This window comes from Cherax quadricarinatus, chromosome 17, assembly GCF_038502225.1.
Source record: "Cherax quadricarinatus isolate ZL_2023a chromosome 17, ASM3850222v1, whole genome shotgun sequence".
In the NCBI taxonomy this organism is placed as follows: domain Eukaryota; kingdom Metazoa; phylum Arthropoda; class Malacostraca; order Decapoda; family Parastacidae; genus Cherax; species Cherax quadricarinatus.
In genome coordinates, this window is record NC_091308.1 from 24,241,357 (window position 1) to 24,267,074 (window position 25,718).

Consider the following 25,718-nt stretch of genomic DNA (forward strand, 5'->3'; position numbering starts at 1 on the left):
ATTACTCTACATAATTAAAAACTATAGTATTTGTTGTATGTAAAACTGTAATTAATCTCTATAAAATGTATTTTTTGTGTGAATATTTTTGGGTTTCTGGAACGGATTAATTGTAATTCCATTATTTCTTATGGGAAACATTGCTTCAAATTTCAGACTTTTCAAATTTAGAACTAGCTCCTGGAATGGATTAAGTTCGATTTTTGAGGTTCCACTGTACCCAGAGATTACAAACCACTTTAGAAATACTGAATCATAATACAATTTAACTGCTCTATACTGTTTATATTTCATAAGCATGATGGAATATAATATTAAGCTTTCCCTCATTATATTTCATTTAAGAGTATGTCTTATCTTCATATCAGATTTTTAATTAACACAACCCATCACTCTGGAACTATATCCATTTTCCATTTTATCTTCACAAAATTTTAAATGTACTGTACATACGTCACCCATTGTTTTCTCAAGTCCATATCACACTGCATATCCTTTATTTTCTATGCTCACACCTTTAATATATCCCTTATTTTTCCTTTGTACTGCAAGTCTCACACAATAACCTCTTCTACTATACAGTACATAGTCAACCACCCTTTCATATCACATTCACTATTTCATGCTTATCAACATAAACAACTGAAATATCTGAAGAATTGAAACTTATGCAACACAAGGGAATCTTTATTGAAGAAATGTTTCGCCACACAGTGGCTTCATCAGTCCAATACAGAGTAGAAATGGGTAAGGAGAGGAGGAGTTTAAAGATTCCCATGTGTTGCATAAGTGTCTCAATTCTTCAACTTGTCAGTTTTCAAAACCATTCATCACATTTGTCAGACACTGCAACATCATGGGAGCTTGGTACAAAGACTTCAACACTTGTCCAACCTTTGGACGACGACCTACTTACACTAGTGGCAGGTCCCACTGTGATCCCGCCTCCTCCTGCTTCGACTCATCTGACTGCAGTATATAAGCCACCTCTCAGGCCCTATGCTGCACTTCCTACAAGAGTGATGGACTGAACACATCGATTCCAGGTTGGGGGACTGATTACCTCAAACTCCTCCTCTCCTTACCCATTTCTACTCTATATTGGACTGATGAAGCCACTGTGTGGCAAAACGTTTCTTCAATAAAGATTCCCATGTGTTGCATAAGTGTCTCAACTCTTCAACTTGTCAGTTTTCAAAACCATTCATCACACTACTGAAATATCTATTATTCCTACCCCCTTCCCCAACCAATTGATACAGTACTGAATTGTTATCTTTTCAACACATACGGCACCGACACTGATCCCACTAACATAGATCTACATGATGGACAGTTAAGGTGTTAACTTAATGATCAACAGCAGTGACTTTAATTACACATAAATACTGTGACTTGTTTTCATGTACAATAAGGATCAGGATTAAGAGTATTTCATGCAATCAGTTAATCAGGCGAGGTAACTAGCATGTAAGCACACTTGAGATATACTAAACTTGCTAGAGTATAAGCACACCTGGGAATTACCAAATATGGAATCCCAAACAAGTCCACAAGTTTGATAACTATCTCCTCACAGTCCTGCAGGTGGTGATGCCTACCTCTCTGTCAGAGCTTGTTTTAGTAGTATTAGATGTTGTTTCTAATGTTTCTGTGGTATCGAAGGATCGGTCGGTGAAAGATACTCCCCCTCGTGAGCTAGGTGACCCTGAACGAGGTGATGACCTCCCACGCCCTGACCTGCAACAATGTACTTTTATACAAGGTATATAAACAACATACAAATACAACACAATTAATAATGTATAATACCAAACAGATAAAGTGTTCATTCATGTATCAGTCCAGCTTCTACAGTGTGGGCATATATTACAGTAATACAAAAAATGATGGTAATGTGTGTTGTAACGATGGTGATAGCTATGATGATGTGGTGTGGTGATGGTGATAAATTGTGATGGTAATGTGTGTAGTGATGGTGATGTGCTGTGGCGATGGAAATTGTTGGTGGTGATGTGTTGTGATCGTAATGTGGTGTTGTGATGTGTGGTGATGTGACGTGTTGTGGTAATGGTGATGTGTGGTGATGGTGATGTGATGTGTTGACATTAATGTGTCTTGTGATGACTGTAATATGCGTTGTGATGACTGTAATATGTGTTGAGATGACTGTAATATGTATTGAGATGACTGTAATATGTATTGTGATGACGGTAATGTGTTCTGATGACCGTAATATGCAGTGTAATGACTAAAATGCAGTGTCATGACTGTAATGTGTTGTAGTGATTGTAATATGTTGTGATGACTAATGTGTTGTGATGGCTGTAATGTGTTGTAGTGATGACTTTAATGTGTGTGGTGATGACTATAATGTGATGTAGTGATGACTGTAATATGTGATGACTGTAATGTGTGATGACTGTAATGTGTGTTGTGATGACTAATGTCTGATGACTGTAATGTGTGTTGTGATGACTAATGTCTGATGACTGTAATGTGTGTTGTGATGACTAATGTCTGATGACTGTAATGTGTGTTGTGATGACTAATGTCTGATGACTGTAATATGCATTGTGATGACTGTAAAGTGTTGTGACGACTGTAATGTGTATTGTTTTAATATGTTTATTATGCACCCCTTACCCATCCTGTGGGTACTGTGATTGTAACGTGTGTTATGATAATTGTAATATGTGCTGTGATGGCTGTAATGTGTTGTGATGATTGTAATATGTGCTGTGATGGTTGTAATGTGTTGTGATGATTGTAATATGTGCTGTGATGGTTGTAATGTGTTGTGATGATTGTAATATGTGCTGTGATGGTTGTAATGTGTTGTGATGATTGTAATATGTGCTGTGATGGTTGTAATGTGTTGTGATGATTGTAATATGTGCTGTGATGGTTGTAATGTGTTGTGATGATTGTAATATGTGCTGTGATGGTTGTAATGTGTTGTGATGATTGTAATATGTGCTGTGATGGTTGTAATGTGTTGTGATGATTGTAATATGTGCTGTGATGGTTGTAATGTGTTGTGATGATTGTAATATGTGCTGTGATGGTTGTAATGTGTTGTGATGATTGTAATATGTGCTGTGATGGTTGTAATGTGTTGTGATGATTGTAATATGTGCTGTGATGGTTGTAATGTGTTGTGATGATTGTAATATGTGTTGTGATGGCTGTAATGTGTTGTGATGAGTGTAACGTGTTGTGACGTTAATTAATATTATGCGCAGATATGTGTATTAGTGTGTGTGAAGGGAGGCGGGAGTCAGCACACATATACTCACGAGGTGGATGCAGCCTCTCTGTCAGCAAGAACTATGCGAGCATCACGGGTGTCAGCTATGGTGTTTCGTCTCTTCACTCTCTTACGACGACGCTTGCCCTTGTAGTACTCAAACTGTCAATACAGAACACGTTAACACCATTTCATTTTAAAAGTCATTAAGCTTCGTACTTCGGCTGCATAGCTTTTACGGGAGAAAACAAGGTTGGTTGATTAATGGAGTTTAAGGGTCATTAGGGGTTGCACGTAACCTTTTCACCACCAAACAAGAATACTTTAATAGGGATTTAAGTCTCAAAATATGTACGCTTAGAGAAATAGACCTCTCGGTGTATGTATCTTGTAGGGATAACTATGATAAGATTTACTTTGCACACCATATCTACCATTTAAAAATTAGAAAAAGATTAAGTTATTTTGTCAAAGTTAAAGTAGTATGAGTTATTTATTATAGCTAAGGCAAGGATACGTTGTTATTTATTTTGGCTCTACAGTATGTCATTATGAATGGAATATCTTGACATTTCTTAAAGAGCTGTGAAAGAATTTCCTATAAAGTTTACGTTTGGTAAGACTGAGATAAGTGTGTAGTGTGAACTCCCACAAGTGTGTATCAGTAGCCCAGTCCAAGGCTGAGCTAGTAACGTGTCAAGTTCAGAAATCTGGCAATAGATGGTCAAAGTCTACAAATGATGAATCTGTGACATAAATAGCGTAAGCCTTTTATGTACTCACGTTTTGGCTGCTGTGTAGCTTTGTCAAGTATTTGATAAAGCCACACTTCGGGCTTAACGTGCTTACTTTATTTATCTTTGATTCAGTATAATAATCTACTGAATTCCTTGGTGAGCCATATAGACGAGGCTCTTCATGCATTATAGTACAGATCAACGGTCCGTCTACTCTACCAGGGACATGGTTGCACCAACTGTGAACCAATTGTATCTCACAATTCTAGAAGATTTCGTGGTACATCTGTTGCTTTGTGGATGAATGGTTCAGAGAACCGACATGTTGATAAATTAGACACATGTGCAACTCTTGGGTATCTTTATTGAGGATACCCAAGAGTTGCACATGTGTCTAATTTATCAACATCTGTTGCTACACAGCGCTAGGCCTCTTACATGCATGGACCATGATTCCAGTCCCCGTCTATTCTTCTGTTTATTCATACCAGCGAGAGAAAGAGAATATTTAAATAAACAGGAGGGACCACAATAAAATAACTCACGTGGACTAGAGACTGGCGGAACTTCTCGAGCCGCTTGAAGCCTGTGCCGGAGACATCAATGGGTACTAGCTGTGGTGGGTACTTGAGGGAGAGTGCTAGTACGCGCTGCTCGGGCGAGGGCAGTTTGTGGGGCGTTGGTTCCCGCTGTGGTGGGCACACGGGCGCCGGCACGGACGGTGACACTGGTGCCAGCGACACCTCCGTTAAGGTCTCGTCGTCAGAGCACCATTCCCGCAGCGCAACAAAACTCGCTGGCTGTGAAACACACAAATCTAACTTATTATTTACATTACTGCAACCTTAACTCTAGGTATAACATTTGTCTGGTTATATACTATTTTTCAACTCAAATTTGCAGGCACTAATACTTAAAGTGAATTTTGTAGAGGAAAAACAAAAAATATTTATTAAGTTTGACAAAAGTGTTCCTGTCATCTACATTACTATTATTATTATTACTATTATTATTATTATTATTATTATTAAGTTTTATCATTATAATAATATTATTATTATTACATTCATGGGTGAAGGAGGAGGCCTCAACTGTTAGGGAGTATGAAATCGTTCAGGATCGACATCGATGCAAGGATCTTGTCATTTGCGTTCAATGGTAATGGTTAATATGTGAACTCCACAACACATTCACGTTGACAAACTAGCAGCGTACAGCGTGCGACTGCATAATACTGTATATTTTCCATCTTGAGGTATATATTAGGAATATTCTCTAGCTGCAATATTACGAATAATCTCCTGGTGATGCAGCTACGCGCAATAATATTAATCATTTGAATTATGTGCCAAGCGGCTTAATAATTATTAGGAAAACAAAGTTGTGTTACTGAGAATAAATTATGAGGAAAATATTAAGACAAAAATATAAACTTGCATCTTAAGTACGGTCCATCATAAGTACACATCACGGACATATAAAACGCACAGACCTCAAAAACTACTCAAAAGAAATTTGTCCAAAAAAATAATCTTAAAATCATTTAGATGAGCTGAAGAATGAGCAACCATAATCACGTCATACATAAACACACCATCTCTAATCGTTATTTTTATTCTGAAAAGTAAATCAACATACACACTATGTGTGCAGGCAATGATAAGGGCTCCCATGTACAATATTTGTAAACCACACATTTATAATTCTATGAAAGACATGTAGTGTTATAAAGTACAGACATTTATACTATGTAGCAGCAGAACTCACACAAATATATTGTAATATCATCTGTAAAGACTGTTAAGGTTCTACGGTATGATTTGTCTCAGTTACACAGGTGATACATCTGTGGCTGGTTTCTAAGGGTCTACCCTCGCAGGCCGGTCTGAGGCTAAACTATATCTCTGTCAGTTATAATAAATAAATATTCAAACCTTGCAAATGTCTCCACTTACCTAAACTGACTGTTGGTATATTAATACCGTAATGTGATCGTACAACCCATCCTCACACTGTGCAAAGCGTGTAGATTATAAAGTTGCTAATTAATGTGATTAACGTAAAAATAAATCTGTAAGAAAATGAACGGTGTCAAATGCGGATAGGTTGCCATGTTTAGCAGCCTACTCTCTCTCACTACAATAAAACCTTGATAATGTGTCACGTCAGAGTTAATATATAGGATGAAAGATTTTTGTGACTGCTTTACTGCCACCTTTGTTAAATGGCGATAATAGTGTTTTTTTTTTTTCATATAATATACCTTTGAGTTTCTATAGTTTTTCTACTCCAGGATCCCGGCCTTGGGCCCAGCTCTTTTGTTGCTTGCCTGTTCAACCAGGATGTTGCTGCCGGAGGCCCGCTGGCCCACATATTCATCCCAGCCTAGTTGATCTGGCATCTGGTGAAGATATTGTACTTGTCCTGTTTCTTCTTGAAGACTTTTATACTTGTCCCAGAAATGTTTCGTATATCTTCTGGTAAGATGCTGAATAGTCTGGTGCCACGGATGTTGATACAGTGTTCTCATATTGTCCCCATTGCACCCATACTTTTCACTGGGTTTATTTTGCACTTCCTCCCATATCTCTCACCCCTGTATGTTGTTATGGCAGTGTGCAGATTTGTGACAAGGCACTCAAGTTGTTTCTAGGTATATATCATGTAAACTCTCTCTCATTAGCTCTAGTGAGTACATATTTACGACTTTAAGGGTTTCTTAGCAATTTAAATGCTTTACTGGCTGTATGAGGGCCGTAAATGATCTCCGTATCTGTTCCAGCTCTAATATCTCGCCTGCCCTGAACGGAGCCGTCAACACTAACAATATTCCAAATGAGGGCACATGCAATTTGAAAAGTGTCACTATTGGCCAAATGAGGGTACAGGCAATTTGAAAAGTGTCATATTGGCCAATAGTAACAGCCTGGTTGATCAGGCCCTGATCCACCATGAGGCCTGGTCACAGACCGGGCCGCGGGGGCGTTGACCCCCGGAACCCTCTCCAGGTACTGGCATTAATTCTCTGGAGCAGAGTGGATGGTCATCATACCAATATCTTCAAGGTGAGGTCACCTGTTACTTGTAGTCGAAGTTAGAATTATATTCAGACAAGTGGTTTGAGCCTAGGGTCACAGTCATGAACATTTCATGTGGGTTGTCAATCTTTAGTCTGTTGAAAGGTTCACCGTTAACACAGTTATACTGTGTTACTCAGTATTTTGTTTACTCTTTTTTTTTCTTTTACAATTATATGGGTGGGTGGGAAGGTTTAGGATCCACCAGCACCATGGGAAGCAAATTGTATTCATATATGTAGGTAGAAGCTGCCTAGGTTGTGAATGCCGGCGTCCCCTGTTACTGATGTGCAATAAAGGGGTACTGTCACTGTCCCGGACTGAGCGTCAGTAGTCAAGTTCTACTGTCCCCATCTCCCTACTTTTGAGCGGCCTCGCTGTTGCCCACACCCCTCACTCACCATCACATTTCATACAAAAGTTTTTCAATCTGCAGTGTGTGTGAACTATGAGGATCAAAGCCGGCACCACCTGCGACTATATAATAAAAAAAAATAGTTTTTGATTAATATTTAACATCCCCCATGTGAAAGCGTACTGAACTAGAGCTAAGAAAACTCAAAACTCTTGCCGTTGGTGCTTGATGACTTTATCAAGTTTTGTGCTACCTGGAGGACATTCTGGGGATCAACGCCCCTGCGGCCCGGTCCACGACCAGGCCTCCCGGTGGATCAGGGCCTGATCAACGAGGCTGTTACTGGTGGCCGTACGTAGTCCAACGTACGAACCACAGCCCGGCTGATCCGGCACTGACTTTAGGTATCTGTCCAGCTCCCTCTTGAAGACAACCAGGGGTCTATTGGTAATGCCCCTTATGCATGGTGGGAGGCTGTTGAACAGCCTTGGGCTCCGGACACTTTTTGTGTTTTCTCTTAGTTTACCAATGGCGCCCCTACTTTTCACTGGGGGTATGTTGCATCACCTGCCAAGTATTTTGCTTTCGTAGACAGTGATTTCTGTGTGCAGATTAGGAACCAGTCCCTCCAGAATCTTCCAAGTGTAGATTATATCTCTCTCTCGCCTGCACTCCAGTGAGTACAAGTCAAGTGCTTCCAGGCGTTCCCAGTAGTTAAGGTGTTTGATGGAACTTATATACGTGCAGTAAAGGTTCTCTGTACATTCTCTAGATCAGATGAGTTTCGAACTTCTTCTTACTCCCAAGAGCCCGGCCATGGGCCAGGCTAGTGAGAACCTACTGTATTAGAGAGAGGCAAGGAGAGCCACAATTGGTGTCTCCCAGTAGAACCGTAGTTGTGCCGGTGGGTTTTCCTACGCACCTCAAATTGTAATAATGCATACGCCACGGGGCCCTAGTGAGACCAGAATAATAAAGAGAGGGTTGCGCGCACAGTGAAGGAGGCCGCAAGCCCGCTACACCACAGAATAACAAAGTACATGAAGGAACAGAGAGCTAGAGAGTGCGTGTGTGTCCAAGTATGTGAACATAACACGGACAGTGAACATGACACAGCGAGCGAACATGACACGGCAAGTGAACATAACACGGAGAGATGGTGAACTTAACAGGAAGTAGCAGCTTTGATATTTGAAGTAAGCTTTGACTGTGTGGGTCATTCAGAGCTCATGACAAAATTATTTACAGCATACACAAGGAAAAATAAAAGCTAAAATAAACAAACTACTTACCTGACTGAAACACAACACAAATAAATACTCTTATGCCAAGTTCAAATAATCGGCATCAGTTATAAAAAAACTCATGAATTCGTTAATTGGAGGGGGCTTAGGGAGGGCTAGCTGTTGCATGAGGGGGGGGGGCTCTTGTATTTGCAAAGCAGCCACACTGTTTTCTAATGATCCTTGTATTTACACTTATAAGATCGTTATTGCATTCATGAGGCTCGCTAAATCCGTAGGGGTCATACAGCGCCTGGGGAATGGAAGGCATTCAGGCTTAATTCAAGGAACTGAAGCACAGGTTCAATTGCTTAGAATATTTTGTAAGAGAAAACGAATGTCCGTATCAAAGAACATGAACTATATATATTAATAATTACACGAAATTACATTTATATACAACTCGCCATCAAAATAATTACCTTATAATATTAATATTATAATTAAATTAAGCGCTAAACAGGAAAGGGTGAATATATTTATTTGACTCTCATAAGAGAGGCTCAGGGTAAGTGAAAAGTTATACCAGTATGGTTCTTCTGTTGTTATGGATGGAAGCAAAAATATCAATGATACCTTCAACGTTTAGACTCTTGGTTCTTTTAAAGTTTATAGATATAACTGTTATATCACTTGTTCTGCTATCACTACTGTTGTTCCTCAAATAAGTTCTTGCCAAGTCGCAGGCAGGAAAAACTACGATCACATGCTAAGTATTTACTAAGTTACACTGCTGCATACCAGCTCATACAGATCTATGAAAGCATCATAGTATAGCTCGAGTATAGTAGCATAATAGAACATAGTAGAGTTGTGATTGTATCACCATTATTTTTACTCTCAAGAAGCCACACTGGATGAGGCTCAACACTTAAAATTTTCCTCCTTGACACCAAAGTGAAATGCCATCTCCAGGATACAAGATTTCTCTAGAAATGACACATCTTAAGGATTCAGTGCTGATGAGTTGTTAGAATATCGCCGTTTAATTCGTTGACTAACATGTCTACGTTATAAAATAAGCATTTGTGCAGAATTCATGAGGAGACATTTGCCGACGATACCCAAGTTGAGAATCAACAACAAGCTCCTGCAAATGACACGACTGAAAGCGTTATCTTGCCAGATACCCTGCCACGAATTCTCAGTGTTTTTCCTGAAGTTCAGACAGGACTGACTTAACAAGATCTGCAGCAGAAATCAGCAGGTGGTGAGGTGACTTAAGATCCTCAGACAGTGACTAAGTTATTTGTAGTAAAGTCTTCATCGCTGTAACAGTGATTATGAACGACATATCAATGTGATCATATGGGGCATTTACTTCTGTTACCATATGTGCAACTGAAGTTTCCATGATGTCTAGTAGGGTTGCAGAAAATGCTGTTAATTTGACAACAGACGTAAACCTAACGACACTAGAGGACAAAAGGACCACAGTTGGCATAATTGCGACGTACAAAATGTTGAGAGGAATTGACAGGGTGCACAGAGAGAATCTGAGGCGTAGGTCTCAGGCACACAGTCACAGCTAAAATTATAAGCACAGAGTCACATGGATGTTAGGAAATACTTCTTCAGCCTTAGAGTGGTCAGGAAGTGGAACGACCTAGACAAAGAAGCGGTAGAGGCAGAATCATATCATACATAGCTTTAAGAAGAGTTGATACGTCTCACACGTCAAGGAGAGGGAAATCAGTAGCGGCAGGCAGAGATGCGGAGGCCAGGAGCAGAGCCTTGACCCCCTGTAACCACAATTAGGTAAGTGCAATTAGGCGAGAAGAGAGAGGAATAGGAGCACGTAAGCAAACACTAGGACATATTTATCAGAAAACATTTCGGTCCAGGGACCTTGATCAAGGTTCCAGGACCGAAACGTTTTCTAATAAATATGTCCTAGTGTTTGCTTTCGCGTTCTTCTAAACCAGCTTGTCAGTATTTATTACCAAGGTTTATACCAGGAATAGGAGCACCTGCACACGGGCGCTATGGGTGAGATTAATGTGCCTGATACTGAATCAACAGAGATTTGTCTTAATGTGAAGATTCTTGTTGAAGGAGAGACACTACGTCCTGCCGACACTTCCCAAGGATAAATCTGTGCATGTGGTCGTTGAAGCAAGTTAGAAAGAGAAAGATACTCCTTCAAGTGCCGCCTCAGAATCACAGAATTTTTCAAAGAAAAACAAGAATACTCGTTAGACAGATGAAGATGCTGAGAACACCTTAACTCTAGTATCCTGACCTCAGAGAGAGAGAGATGGGGGAGGGAGAAGTAAGGAGACCCAGGAGGGTGAGTAACCTAGCACACGACCTAGCAGCACCTGCCATAACACCATCAACTCAAATATTAACCAGAGGTAACCACCTTCACTGCCCTCGATCTCACCTTACCACCACCCCCGGCACCACCACCACCACCACCCCCTGCACCACCACCACCCCTTGCACCACCACTCGCACCACCACCACCCCCTGCACCACCACCACCCCCTGCACCACCACCACCCCTTGCACCACCACTCGCACCACCACCACCCCCTGCACCACCACCACCCCCTGCACCACCACCACCCCCTGCACCACCACCACCCACTGCACCACCACCACCACCCCTTGCACCACCACCACCCCCTGCACCGCCACCACCACCACCCCCTGCACCACCACAACCACCACCCCCTGCACCACCACCCCTTGCACCACCACCACCCCCTGCATCACCACCACCCCCTGCACCACCACCACCCCCTGCATCACCACCACCCTTGCACCACCACCACCACTACCACCCCCCTTGCACCACCACCACCACCCTTGCACCACCACCACCACCCTTGCACCACCACTACCACCACCCTCGCACCACCACCCTTGCACCACCACCACCCCCTGCACCATCACCACCCCTGCACCACAACCATCCCCTGCACCACCACCACCCCCTACACCACCACCATCCCCTGCACCACCACCATCCCCTGCACCACCACCACCACCATCGTAGAGCCCTGCACCACCACCATCGTAGAGCCCTGCACCACCACCATCGTAGAGCCCTGCACCACCACCAGAGCCCTGCACCACCACCACCACCCCCTGCACCACCACCACCCCCTGCACCACCACCACCACCCCCTGCACCACCACCACCCCTTGCACAACCACCACTCCCTGCACCACCACCACCCCCTGCACCACCCCTTGCACCACCACCACCCCCTGTACCACCATCACCCCCTGCACCACCACCCCGTGCACCACCTCCTGCACCACCAACACCCCCTGCGCCATCACCCCGTGCACCACCCCTTGCACCACCACCACCCTCTGCATCACCACCACCCCCTGGACTACCACTACCCTTGCACCACCACCACCCTCGCACCACCACCACTACCCTTGCACCACCACCATCACCCCTTGCACCACCACCACCCCCTGCACCACCAACACCCCCTGCACCACCACCACCCCTTGCACCACCACCACGCACTGCACCACCACCACCCCGTGAACCACCCCTTGAACAACCACCACCCCTTGCACCACCAACACCCCTTCACCACCACCAACCTTTGCACCACCACCACCCCCTGCACCAACACCCCCTGCACCACCACCACCCCTTGCACCATCACCACCACCACACCCTGGACCACCACCACCCCCTGCACAACCACCACCCCCAGCACCACCGCCACCCCCTGCACCACCACCACCACCCCCCCCCCTGCACTACCACAACCCCCAGCAGCACCACAGCCCCCTGCATCACCACCACCCCCTGCACCACCACCCCCTGCACAACCACCACCCCGTGCACCACCACCACCCCCTAAACAAACACCACCTCCTGCACCACCAACACCACCACCCCCGGCACCACTACCACCACCACTCCCTGAACAACCACCACCCCTTGCACCACCATCACCACCTGCACCGCCACCACCACCCCAGGACAAGCCCCATCCCCTGCATCACCACCACCACCACCCAGTGCACCACCACCACCACTCCCTGAAAAACCACCACCACCACCTGCACCACCACCACCTCCTACGACACCACCACCACCCCCGGAACCACCCCAACCCCTGGTACCACCACCACCCCAGGGCAATCATCACCCCAGGACAATCACCACCCCCGGCACCACCACCACCCCGTGCACCACCACCACCACCCCCTGCACAACCACCACCCCCTGTACCACCACCACCTGCACTACCACCACCCCCTGCACCACCACCACCCCGTGCACCACCCCTTGCACCACCACCACCCCCTGCACAACCACCACCCCCCACACCACCGCCACCCCCTCCACCACCGCTACCCCCTGCACCACCACCACCACCACCTGCACCACCACCACCATCGCCTGCACCACCACCACCCCCAGCAGCACCACCACCCCTGCACCATCACCGCCCCCTGCATCACCACCACCCCCTGCACCACCACCACCCCCTGCACCACCACCACCCCGTACACCACCACCACCCCCTCTACGACCACCACCCCCTGAACAACCACCACCTCCTGCACCACCAACACTACCACCCCAGGCAACACCACCACCCCCGGCACCACTACCATCACCGCCCCCTGAACAACAACCGCCCCCTGCACTACCATCACCACCTGCACCGCCACCACCACCCCAGGACAAGCACCACCCCCTGCATCACCACCACCACCCAGTGCACCACCACCACCACTCCCTGAACAACCACCACCACCTGCACCACCACCACCTCCTACGACACCACCACCCCCGGAACCACCCCCACCCCTGGTACCACCACCACCCCAGGGCAATCACCACCCCAGGACAATCACCACCCCTGCACCACCACCACCCCGTGCACCACCACCACCCCCTGCACAACCACCACCCCCTTTACCACCACCACCTGCACTATCACCACCCCCTGCACCACCACCACCCCCTGCACCACCCCGTGCACCACCCCGTGCACCACCACCACCCCCTGCACCACCACCACCCCCTGCACAACCACCACCCCCAGCACCACCGCCACCCCCGCCTGCACAGCCACCACCCCCAGCAGCACCACCACCCCATGCACCCTCACCGCCCCCTGCATCACCACCGCCCCCTGCATCACCACCACCCCCTGCACCACCACCAGCCCCTGCACCACCACCACCCCGTACACCACCACCCCCTGTACAACCACCAGCCCCTGAACAACCACCACCCTATGCACCACCATCACCACCACATGCACCGCCACCACCACCCCAGGACAAGCACCACCACCACTCCCTGAACAACCACCACCACCACCTCCTACGACACCATCACCCCCGGAACAACAACAGCAACAACAACAACAACCACCACCACCACCGCCACCGCCGCCGCCACCACCACCACCGCCGCTGCCACCACCACCGCCACCACCACTACCACCGCCACCACCGCCGCCGCCACCGCCGCAGCCACCGCCGCCACCGCCGCCGCCACTACCACCGCCGCCGCCACCACCACCACCGCCACCACCACCGCCGCCGCCACCACCACCACCACTACCACCACCACAGCCATCACCACCACCGCTGCCGCCGCCGCCGCCGCCACCACCACCACCACCACCGCCGCCACCACCGCCGCCGCCGCCGCCACCACCGCCGCCGCCACCACTGCCGCCGCCACCACCGCCATCACCACCGCCACCGCCGCCATCACCACCGCCACCGCCGCCACCATCACCGCCGCCGCCGACACCGCCGCCGCCGCCACCACCACCACCACAACCCCCACCACCACCACCACCACCGCCGCCGCCGCCGCCGCTACCACCACCACCACCACTGCCGCCGCCGCAGCCGCCACCACCACCACCACAACAACCGCCGCCACCACCACCGCCGCCACCACCACCACCACCACCACCACCACCGCCACCACCACCGCCGCCGCCACCACCACCACCACCACCACCACCACCACCACCACCACCACCGCCACCACCGCCGCCACCCCCACGACCACCACGACCACCACCACCACCACCACCACCACCACCATCACCACCACCACCACCGCCGCCGCCGCCGCCGCCGCCACCACCACCAGAAATATTATCACAGAAATATTATCGGAAACGTATAGAAGATTCCCAAGTAAGGCATATTAACCGACACTGAGAAGGACAGTAGACAATATTTAGGAAGAGACAAGTCTGAGTACTCCTGGGACCATTCAAGTACCCCAGAGGAGGATATTTAAACATACAAAGAGCACAATCTATTCCTTTCTTTTATTAATTAAAAAGGTTACAGAGAACAATAGCAATCCATATATATAGTATCCAATGAGAAAAGTATATTCTCAAATCACATGACCTATTACAAGTGGCTTGAAAAAGCTTGGGGCTGGCTATTAAATCTTCTAATTTTATACCTGACATCTCAGAAACCCTCTTACTCCATATGGAGAGTAGGGGGACGGTGATGGTATGGGGTTGGCACTGACCGTTGCCCACATTCTAAGAGAAGCGGTGGCCGGTGACATGCCACGCCCGCACTACGCTACTCTGAGAAAACTCGCCCTGCTTTGGTTGCTCCCTTGCAACATTGAATAGCTCCTGATGATGCACTGAAAAGTGTGAAAGTACTTGACTTAAAGATTTCTACTCCCAATGTCTTGTCTTACATATATATATATATATATATATATATATATATATATATATATATATATATATATATATATATATATACACTATATTGTACCAGACATACAAGAAAAAAGAAAAGATAAAATTAACAAACATTAAGAGCAACTAACACGGATAAAACACACAACACAAATACTTTAATAATAATAATAATCATAGTAATAATAATAATAATAATATCTTTATTTCTACAAGTACATGTACAAGGTATACAGTCCTAGCTGACATCAATGACATAATACTATATAGAAAGCCCCTTGTTATGCTGAGCATTTCGGGCAAATTAGGTCAGTTTTGTCCCAGGATGCGACCCACACCAGTCCACAAACACCCAGGTACCCATTTTAGACTGACGAGTGAACAGGGACAGTAGGTGTCTTATGGAAACACATCCTTAATGTTTTGCAGCCGTACCGGAGATTCGAACTCCGGACCCCCACAGTGTGAACTGAGTTCGCTAGCGATCGAGCTACGGAACACCGTACTGAATTATTAATGTCAAAAAAACTTTCCGAAAAGCTCCACGAAATCCCTACAAGTACCCCATTAATTATAAAAACCATGACGAAAGCGGAAAAGCTTTAACCATGGGCAAACTATTATGATAGGTTTCAAAGTCAGTTTCCTGCCACAAGCTACACAGAGGGAGGGGCAGGGACACCTGCACACAGGTGGCTATGGGTGAGATATATGTCAGATCCAAGTGTGCTAGAGGTAGTATTTTGAATCCGGCCTAAGTGTTGCATGTGTGGGCATGTTTGCCATTGTTTTCCGAATTCAAGGGGATTTGTGAATATGTCAGATATATGATTTGCAAGGCGGGCAGAGGTAATGGGAAAACTACATGTATCCTCTATAGTACACTCGTTTAGTGGTTTGGAGAACACTGATTCATACTGGTCTTTAAGAATTTAGATTTTTTTTCCTTATCGGTCTATGAACTTCCTACCTCAACTACATCACCACACAATCAGTACATCACCACCACACCACCATCAGTGCATCACTTCCACTATATCACCCACCAACATGAGTGGGTCAATCATAGAAAGTGAGGATTTACTAGAGATGACAACCACAGGCAAATTATTAGTATTCATAAAGGAATACCCAACGAACATTAGCTTATTCACGGAGAAGCGCCAGACCTGCAGGAACCATAGAGTACCATATAGTTCTCACTCTCATGTATATCTAGTCTTCCTGGAGTCGATTTGCGGGGTCAACGCCCCGGTGGCCCGGTCCCAGGAATCGAAATGAGCCATCATGATGTTGCGTCCATACAGTGTACTGTTGACTAGAGTTCAGAGAAGACACATCTTCAGAACAAGCATTTACTGGGACAAAGTGACGTATGTCGCACAGGGTGACCAGTGACGTGTCTCTCACACAGGGTGACCAGTGACGTGTCTCGCACAGGGTGACCAGTGACGTGTCTCTCGCACAGGGTGACCAGTGACGTATCTCTCGCACAGGGTGACCAGTGACGTATCTCTCGCACAGGGTGACCAATGACGTGTCTCTCACACAGGGTGACCAGTGACGTGTCTCTCACACAGGGTGACCAGTGACGTGCGTCTCACACAGGGTGACCAGTGACGTCTCTCTCGCACAGGGTGACCAGTGACATGCGTCTCACACTGACCAGTGACGTGCGTCTCACACAGGGTGACCAGTGACGTGTCTCTCGCACAGGGTGACCAGTGACGCGCGTCTCACACTGACCAGTGACGTGTGTCTCACACAAGATGACAAGTGACGTGTCTCACACAAGATGACCAATGACGTGTCTCACACAGTGACCAGTGACGTGTCTCACACAGCGACCAGTGACGTGCGTCTCACAAAATGGCCAGTGACGTGTGTCTCACACAGGGTGACCAGTGACGTGTGTCTCACACAGGGTGACCAGTGACGTGTCTCTCGCACAGGGTGACCAATGACGTGTGTCTCACACAAGGTGACCCAGTGACGTGTGTCTCACACAGGGTGACCCAGTGACGTGTGTCTCACAGAGTGACCAGTGACGTGTCTCACACAGGATGGCCAGTGACATGTCTTACACAGTGACCAGAGACTTGTCACACAGTGACCAATGTCGTGTCTCACAGTGACCAGTGACGTGTCTCACACAGTGACCTGTGACGTGTGTCTCACACTGACCAGTGACGTGTGTCTCACACACTGACCAGTGACGTCTCACACACTGACCAGTGACGTGTCTCACACCGACCAGTGACGTGTGTCTCACAATGACCAGTGACGTGTCTAACACACTGACCAGTGACGTGTCTAACACACTGACCAGTGATGTGTCTCTCACACTGACCAGTGACGTGTGTCTCACACAAGATGACCAGTGACGTGTCTCACACAAGATGACCAATGACGTGTCTCACAGTGACCAGTGACGTGTCTCACACAGTGACCAGTGACGTGCGTCTCACACAAGATGACTAGTGACGCGTCTCACACAGAGTGACCAGTGACGTGTATCACACAGTGACCAGTGACGTGTGTCTCACACAAGATGACCAGTGACGTGTCTCACACAAAATGACCAATGACATGTCTCACACAGTGACCAGTGACGTGCGTCTCACACAAGATGACCAGTGAAATGTCTCTCACAGGGTGACCAGTGACGTGTCTCACACAGGGTGACCAGTGACGTGTCTCACAGTGTGACCAGTGACGTGTCTCACACAGTGTGACCAGTGACGTGTCTCAAAGTGTGACCAGTGACGTGTCTCACACAGTGTGGTCAGTGACGTGTCTCACAGTGTGACCAGTGACGTGTCTCACACAGTGTGACCAGTGACGTGTCTCACAGTATGACCAGTGACGTGTCTCACACAGTGTGACCAGTGACGTGTCTCACACAGTGTTACCAGTGACGTGTCTCACACAGTGTGACCAGTGACGTGTCTCACACAGTGTGACCAGTGACGTGTCTCACACAGTGTGACCAGTGACGTGTCTCACACAGTGTGACCAGTAAAGTGTCTCACACAGTGTGACCAGTGACGTGTCTCACACAGTGTGACCAGTGACGTGTCTCACAGTGTGACCAGTGACGTGTCTCACACAGTGTGACCAGTGACGTGTCTCAGTGTGACCAGTGACGTGTCTCACACAGTGTGACCAGTGACGTGTCTCACACAGTATGACCAGTGACGTGTCTCACACAGTGTGACCAGTGACGTGTCTCACACAGTGTGACCAGTGACGTGTCTCACACAGTGTGACCAGTGACGTGTCTCACACAGTGTGACCAGTGACGTGTCTCACACAGTGTGACCAGTAACGTGTCTCACACAGTGTGACCAGTGACGTGTCTCACAGTGTGACCAGTAACGTGTCTCACACAGTGTGACCAGTGACGTGTCTCACACAGTGTGACCAGTGACGTGTCTCACACAGTGTGACCAGTGACGTGTCTCACACAGTGTGACCAGTGACGTGTCTCACACAGTGTGACCAGTGACGTGTCTCACACAGTGTGACCAGTGACGTGTCTCACACAGTGTGACCAGTGACGTGTCTCACACAGTGTGACCAGTGACGTGTCTCACACAGTATGACCAGTGACGTGTCTCACACAGTGTGACCAGTGACGTGTCTCACACAGTGTGACCAGTGACGTGTCTCACAGTGTGACCAGTAACGTGTCTCACACAGTGTGACCAGTGACGTGTCTCACACAGTGTGACCAGTGACGTGTCTCACACAGTGTGACCAGTAACGTGTCTCACACAGTGTGACCAGTGACGTGTCTCACACAGTGTGACCAGTAACGTGTCTCACACAGTGTGACCAGTGACGCCTCACACAGTGTGACCAGTGACGTGTCTCACAGTGTGACCAGTGACGTGTCTCACACAGTATGACCAGTGACGTGTCTCACACAGTGTGACCAGTGACGTGTCTCACACAGTGTGACCAGTGACGTGTCTCACACAGTGTGACCAGTGACGTGTCTCACACAGTGTGACCAGTGACGTGTCTCACACAGTGTGACCAGTGACGTGTCTCACACAGTGTGACCAGTGACGTGTCTCACACAGTGTGACCAGTGACGTGTCTCACACAGTGTGACCAGTGACGTGTCTCACAGTGTGACCAGTGACGTGTCTCACACAGTGTGACCAGTGACGTGTCTCACACAGTGACGTGACACAGTGACCAGACGTGTCTCACACAGTGTGACCAGTGACGTGTCTCACACAGTGTGACCAGTGACGTGTCTCACACAGTGTGACCAGTGACGTGTCTCACACAGTGTGACCAGTGACGTGTCTCACACAGTGTGACCAGTGACGTGTCTCACACAGTGTGACCAGTGACGTGTCTCACACAGTATGACCAGTGACGTGTCTCACACAGTGTGACCAGTGACGTGTCTCACACAGTGTGACCAGTGACGTGTCTCACAGTGTGACCAGTAACGTGTCTCACACAGTGTGACCAGTGACGTGTCTCACACAGTGTGACCAGTGACGTGTCTCACACAGTGTGACCAGTAACGTGTCTCACACAGTGTGACCAGTGACGTGTCTCACACAGTGTGACCAGTAACGTGTCTCACACAGTGTGACCAGTGACGCCTCACACAGTGTGACCAGTGACGTGTCTCACAGTGTGACCAGTGACGTGTCTCACACAGTATGACCAGTGACGTGTCTCACACAGTGTGACCAGTGACGTGTCTCACACAGTGTGACCAGTGACGTGTCTCACAGTGTGACCAGTGACGTGTCTCACACAGGATGACCAGTGACGTGTCTCACACAGTGTGACCAGTGACGTGTCTCACACAGTGTGACCAGTGACGTGTCTCACACAGGATGACCAGTGACGTGTCTCACACAGGATGACCAGTGACGTGTCTCACACAGGATGACCAGTGACGTGTCTCACAGTGTGACCAGTGACGTGTCTCACACAGTGTGACCAGTGACGTGTCTCACACAGGATGACCAGTGACGTGTCTCACACAGTGTGACCAGTGACGTGTCTCACAGTGTGACCAGCGACGTGTCTCACACAGTGTGACCAGTGACGTGTCTCAGTGTGACCAGCGACGTGTCTCACACAGTATGACCAGTGACGTGTCTCACACAGTGTGACCAGTGACGTGTCTCACACAGGATGACCAGTGACGTGTCTCACACAGGATGACCAGTGACGTGTCTCACACAGGATGACCAGTGACGTGTCTCACACAGTGTGACCAGTAACGTCTCACACAGTGTGACCAGTGACGTGTCTCACACAGGATGACCAGTGACGTGTCTCACACAGTGTGACCAGTGACGTGTCTCACACAGTGTGACCAGTAACGTGTCTCACACAGGATGACCAGTGACGTGCCTCACACAGTGTGACCAGTGACGTGTCTCACACAGGATGACCAGTGACGTGCCTCACACAGTGTGACCAGTGACGTGTCTCACACAGGATGACTAGTGACGTGCCTCACACAGTGTGACCAGTGACGTGTCTCACACAGTATGACCAGTGGCGTGTCTCACAGTGTGACAAGTGACGTGTCTCACACAGTGTGACCAGTGACGTGTCTCACACAGTGTGACCAGTGACGTGTCTCACACAGTGTGACCAGTGACGTGTCTCACACAGGATGACCAGTGACGTGTCTCACAGTGTGACCAGTGACGTGTCTCACACAGTGACCAGTGACGTGTCTCACACAGTGTGACCAGTGACGTGTCTCACAGTGTGACCAGTGACGTGTCTCACACAGGATGACCAGTGACGTGTCTCACACAGTGTGACCAGTGACGTGTCTCACACAGTGTGACCAGTGACGTGTCTCACACAGGATGACCAGTGACGTGTCTCACACAGTGTGACCAGTGACGTGTCTCACACAGGATGACCAGTGACGTGTCTCACAGTGTGACCAGTGACGTGTCTCACACAGTGTGACCAGTGACGTGTCTCACACAGGATGACCAGTGACGTGTCTCACACAGTGTGACCAGTGACGTGTCTCACAGTGTGACCAGCGACGTGTCTCACAGTGTGACCAGTGACGTGTCTCAGTGTGACCAGCGACGTGTCTCACACAGTATGACCAGTGACGTGTCTCACACAGTGTGACCAGTGACGTGTCTCACACAGGATGACCAGTGACGTGTCTCACACAGGATGACCAGTGACGTGTCTCACACAGGATGACCAGTGACGTGTCTCACACAGTGTGACCAGTAACGTCTCACACAGTGTGACCAGTGACGTGTCTCACACAGGATGACCAGTGACGTGTCTCACACAGTGTGACCAGTGACGTGTCTCACACAGTGTGACCAGTAACGTGTCTCACACAGGATGACCAGTGACGTGCCTCACACAGTGTGACCAGTGACGTGTCTCACACAGGATGACCAGTGACGTGCCTCACACAGTGTGACCAGTGACGTGTCTCACACAGGATGACTAGTGACGTGCCTCACACAGTGTGACCAGTGACGTGTCTCACACAGTATGACCAGTGGCGTGTCTCACAGTGTGACAAGTGACGTGTCTCACAGTGTGACCAGTGACGTGTCTCACACAGTGTGACCAGTGACGTGTCTCACACAGTGTGACCAGTGACGTGTCTCACACAGGATGACCAGTGACGTGTCTCACAGTGTGACCAGTGACGTGTCTCACACAGTGACCAGTGACGTGTCTCACACAGTGTGACCAGTGACGTGTCTCACACAGTGTGACCAGTGACGTGTCTCACACAGTATGACCAGTGACGTGTCTCACACAGTATGACCAGTGACGTGTCTCACACAGTGTGACCAGTGACGTGTCTCACACAGTGTGACCAGTGACGTGTCTCACACAGTGTGACCAGTGACGTGTCTCACACAGGATGACCAGTGACGTGTCTCACACAGGATGACCAGTGACGTGTCTCACACAGTGTGACCAGTGACGTGTCTCACACAGTGTGACCAGTGACGTGTCTCACACAGTGTGACCAGTGACGTGTCTCACACAGTGTGACCAGTGACGTGTCTCACACAGGATGACCAGTGACGTCTCACACAGTGTGACCAGTGACGTGCCTCACAGTGTGACCAGTGACGTGTCTCACACAGTGTGACCAGTGACGTGTCTCACACAGTGTGACCAGTGACGTGTCTCACAGTGTGACCAGTGACGTGTCTCACACAGTGTGACCAGTAACGTCTCACACAGTGTGACCAGTGACGTGTCTCACACAGGATGACCAGTGACGTGTCTCACACAGTGTGACCAGTGACGTGTCTCACACAGTGTGACCAGTGACGTGTCTCACACAGTGTGACCAGTGACGTGTCTCACACAGTGTGACCAGTGACGTGTCTCACACAGTGTGACCAGTGACGTGTCTCACACAGTGTGACCAGTGACGTGTCTCACACAGGATGACCAGTGACGTGTCTCACACAGTGTGACCAGTGACGTGTCTCACACAGGATGACCAGTGACGTGTCTCACACAGTGTGACCAGTGACGTGTCTCACACAGGATGACCAGTGACGTGTCTCACACAGTGTGACTAGTGACGTGTCTCACACAGGATGACCAGTGACGTGTCTCACACAGTGTGACCAGTGACGTGTCTCACACAGTGTGACCAGTGACGTGTCTCACACAGTGTGACCAGTGACGTGTCTCACACAGTGTGACCAGTGACGTGTCTCACACAGTGTGACCAGTGACGTGTCTCACACAGTGTGACCAGTGACGTGTCTCACACAGTGTGACCAGTGACGTGTCTCACACAGTGTGACCAGTGACGTGTCTCACACAGTGTGACCAGTGACGTGTCTCACACAGTGTGACCAGTGACGTGTCTCACAGTGTGACCAGTGACGTGTCTCACACAGGATGACCAGTGACGTGTCTCACAGTGTGACCAGTGACGTGTCTCACACAGGATGACCAGTGACGTGTCTCACAGTGTCTCACACAGTGTGACAGTGACGTGTCTCACACTGACCAGTGACGTGTCTCACACAGGATGACCAGTGACGTGTCTCACACAGTGTGACCAGTGACGTGTCTCACAGTGTGACCAGTGACGTGTCTCACACAGGATGACCAGTGACGTGTCTCACAGTGTGACCAGTGACGTGTCTCACACAGGATGACCAGTGACGTGTCTCACACAGTGTGACTAGTGACGTGTCTCACACAGGATGACCAGTGACGTGTCTCACACAGGATGACCAGTGACGTGTCTCACACAGTGTGACCAGTGACGTGTCTCACACAGGATGACCAGTGACGTGTCTCACACAGTGTGACCAGTGACGTGTCTCACACAGTGTCTCACACATGACCAGTGACGTGTCTCACACAGTGATGACCAGTGACGTGTCTCACACAGTGTGACCAGTGACGTGTCTCACACAGTGTGACCAGTGACGTGTCTCACACAGTGTGACCAGTGACGTGTCTCACACAGGATGACCAGTGACGTGTCTCACACAGTGTGACCAGTGACGTGTCTCACACAGTGTGACCAGTGACGTGTCTCACACAGGATGACCAGTGACGTGTCTCACACAGGATGACCAGTGACGTGTCTCACACAGTGTGACCAGTGACGTGTCTCACACAGTGTGACCAGTGACGTGTCTCACACAGTGTGACCAGTGACGTGTCTCACACAGGATGACCAGTGACGTGTCTCACACAGTGTGACCAGTGACGTGTCTCACACAGTCTCACACAGGATGACCAGTGACGTGTCTCACACAGGATGACCAGTGACGTGTCTCACACAGTGTCTCACACAGTGTGACCAGTGACGTGTCTCACACAGTGTGACCAGTGACGTGTCTCACACAGTGTGACCAGTGACGTGTCTCACACAGTGATGACCAGTGACGTGTCTCACACAGGTGACCAGTGACGTGTCTCACACAGTGTGACCAGTGACGTGTCTCACACAGTGTGACCAGTGACGTGTCTCACACAGGATGACCAGTGACGTGTCTCACACAGGATGACCAGTGACGTGTCTCACACAGTGTGACCAGTGACGTGTCTCACACAGTGTGACCAGTGACGTGTCTCACACAGGATGACCAGTGACGTGTCTCACACAGGATGACCAGTGACGTGTCTCACACAGTGTGACCAGTGACGTGTCTCACACAGTGTGACCAGTGACGTGTCTCACACAGGATGACCAGTGACGTGTCTCACACAGGATGACCAGTGACGTGTCTCACACAGGATGACCAGTGACGTGTCTCACACAGTGTGACCAGTGACGTGTCTCACACAGTGTGACCAGTGACGTGTCTCACACAGTGTGACCAGTGACGTGTCTCACACAGTGTGACCAGTGACAGTGATGACCAGTGACGTGTCTCACACAGTGATGACCAGTGACGTGTCTCACACAGTGATGACCAGTGACGTGTCTCACAGTGACCTGTCTCACACAGGATGACCAGTGACGTGTCTCACACAGTGTGACCAGTGACGTGTCTCACACAGTGTGACCAGTGACGTGTCTCACACAGGATGACCAGTGACGTGTCTCACACAGGATGACCAGTGACGTGTCTCACACAGGATGACCAGTGACGTGTCTCACACAGGATGACCAGTGACGTGTCTCACACAGTGTGACCAGTGACGTGTCTCACACAGGATGCCAAGTGACGTGTCTCACACAGTGTGACCAGTGACGTGTCTCACACAGTGTGACCAGTGACGTGTCTCACACAGGATGACCAGTGACGTGTCTCACACAGGATGACCAGTGACGTGTCTCACACAGGATGACCAGTGACGTGTCTCACACAGGATGACCAGTGACGTGTCTCACACAGTGTGACCAGTGACGTGTCTCACACAGGATGACCAGTGACGTATCTCACACAGTGTGACCAGTGACGTGTCTCACACAGTGTGACCAGTGACGTGTCTCACACAGGATGACCAGTGACGTGTCTCACACAGGATGACCAGTGACGTGTCTCACACAGTGTGACCAGTGACGTGTCTCACACAGGATGACCAGTGACGTGTCTCACACAGGATGACCAGTGACGTGTCTCACACAGTGTGACCAGTGACGTGTCTCACACAGGATGACCAGTGACGTGTCTCACACAGTGTGACCAGTGACGTGTCTCACACAGTGTGACCAGTGACGTGTCTCACACAGTGTGACCAGTGACGTGTCTCACACAGTGTGACCAGTGACGTGTCTCACACAGTGTGACCAGTGACGTGTCTCACACAGGATGACCAGTGACGTGTCTCACACAGTGTGACC

At 48.9% G+C, this 25,718-nt stretch overlaps 1 protein-coding gene across 2 annotated transcripts in view; it reads right to left on the reverse strand.

The window, feature by feature from the left end:
• gukh (GUK-holder) overlaps window positions 1-25,718 on the reverse strand; it is a 1,015,958-nt gene that overhangs the window by 183,725 nt on the left and 806,515 nt on the right. For both annotated transcript variants that reach the window (XM_070085874.1, XM_070085875.1), the window contains exons 4-6: window positions 4,533-4,787; window positions 3,300-3,412; window positions 1,602-1,740 (exon numbers count right to left, since the gene is read on the reverse strand). In XM_070085874.1, the coding sequence (XP_069941975.1) occupies window positions 1,602-1,740; window positions 3,300-3,412; window positions 4,533-4,787 (507 nt within the window). The remainder of the gene's footprint in view (window positions 1-1,601; window positions 1,741-3,299; window positions 3,413-4,532; window positions 4,788-25,718) is intronic.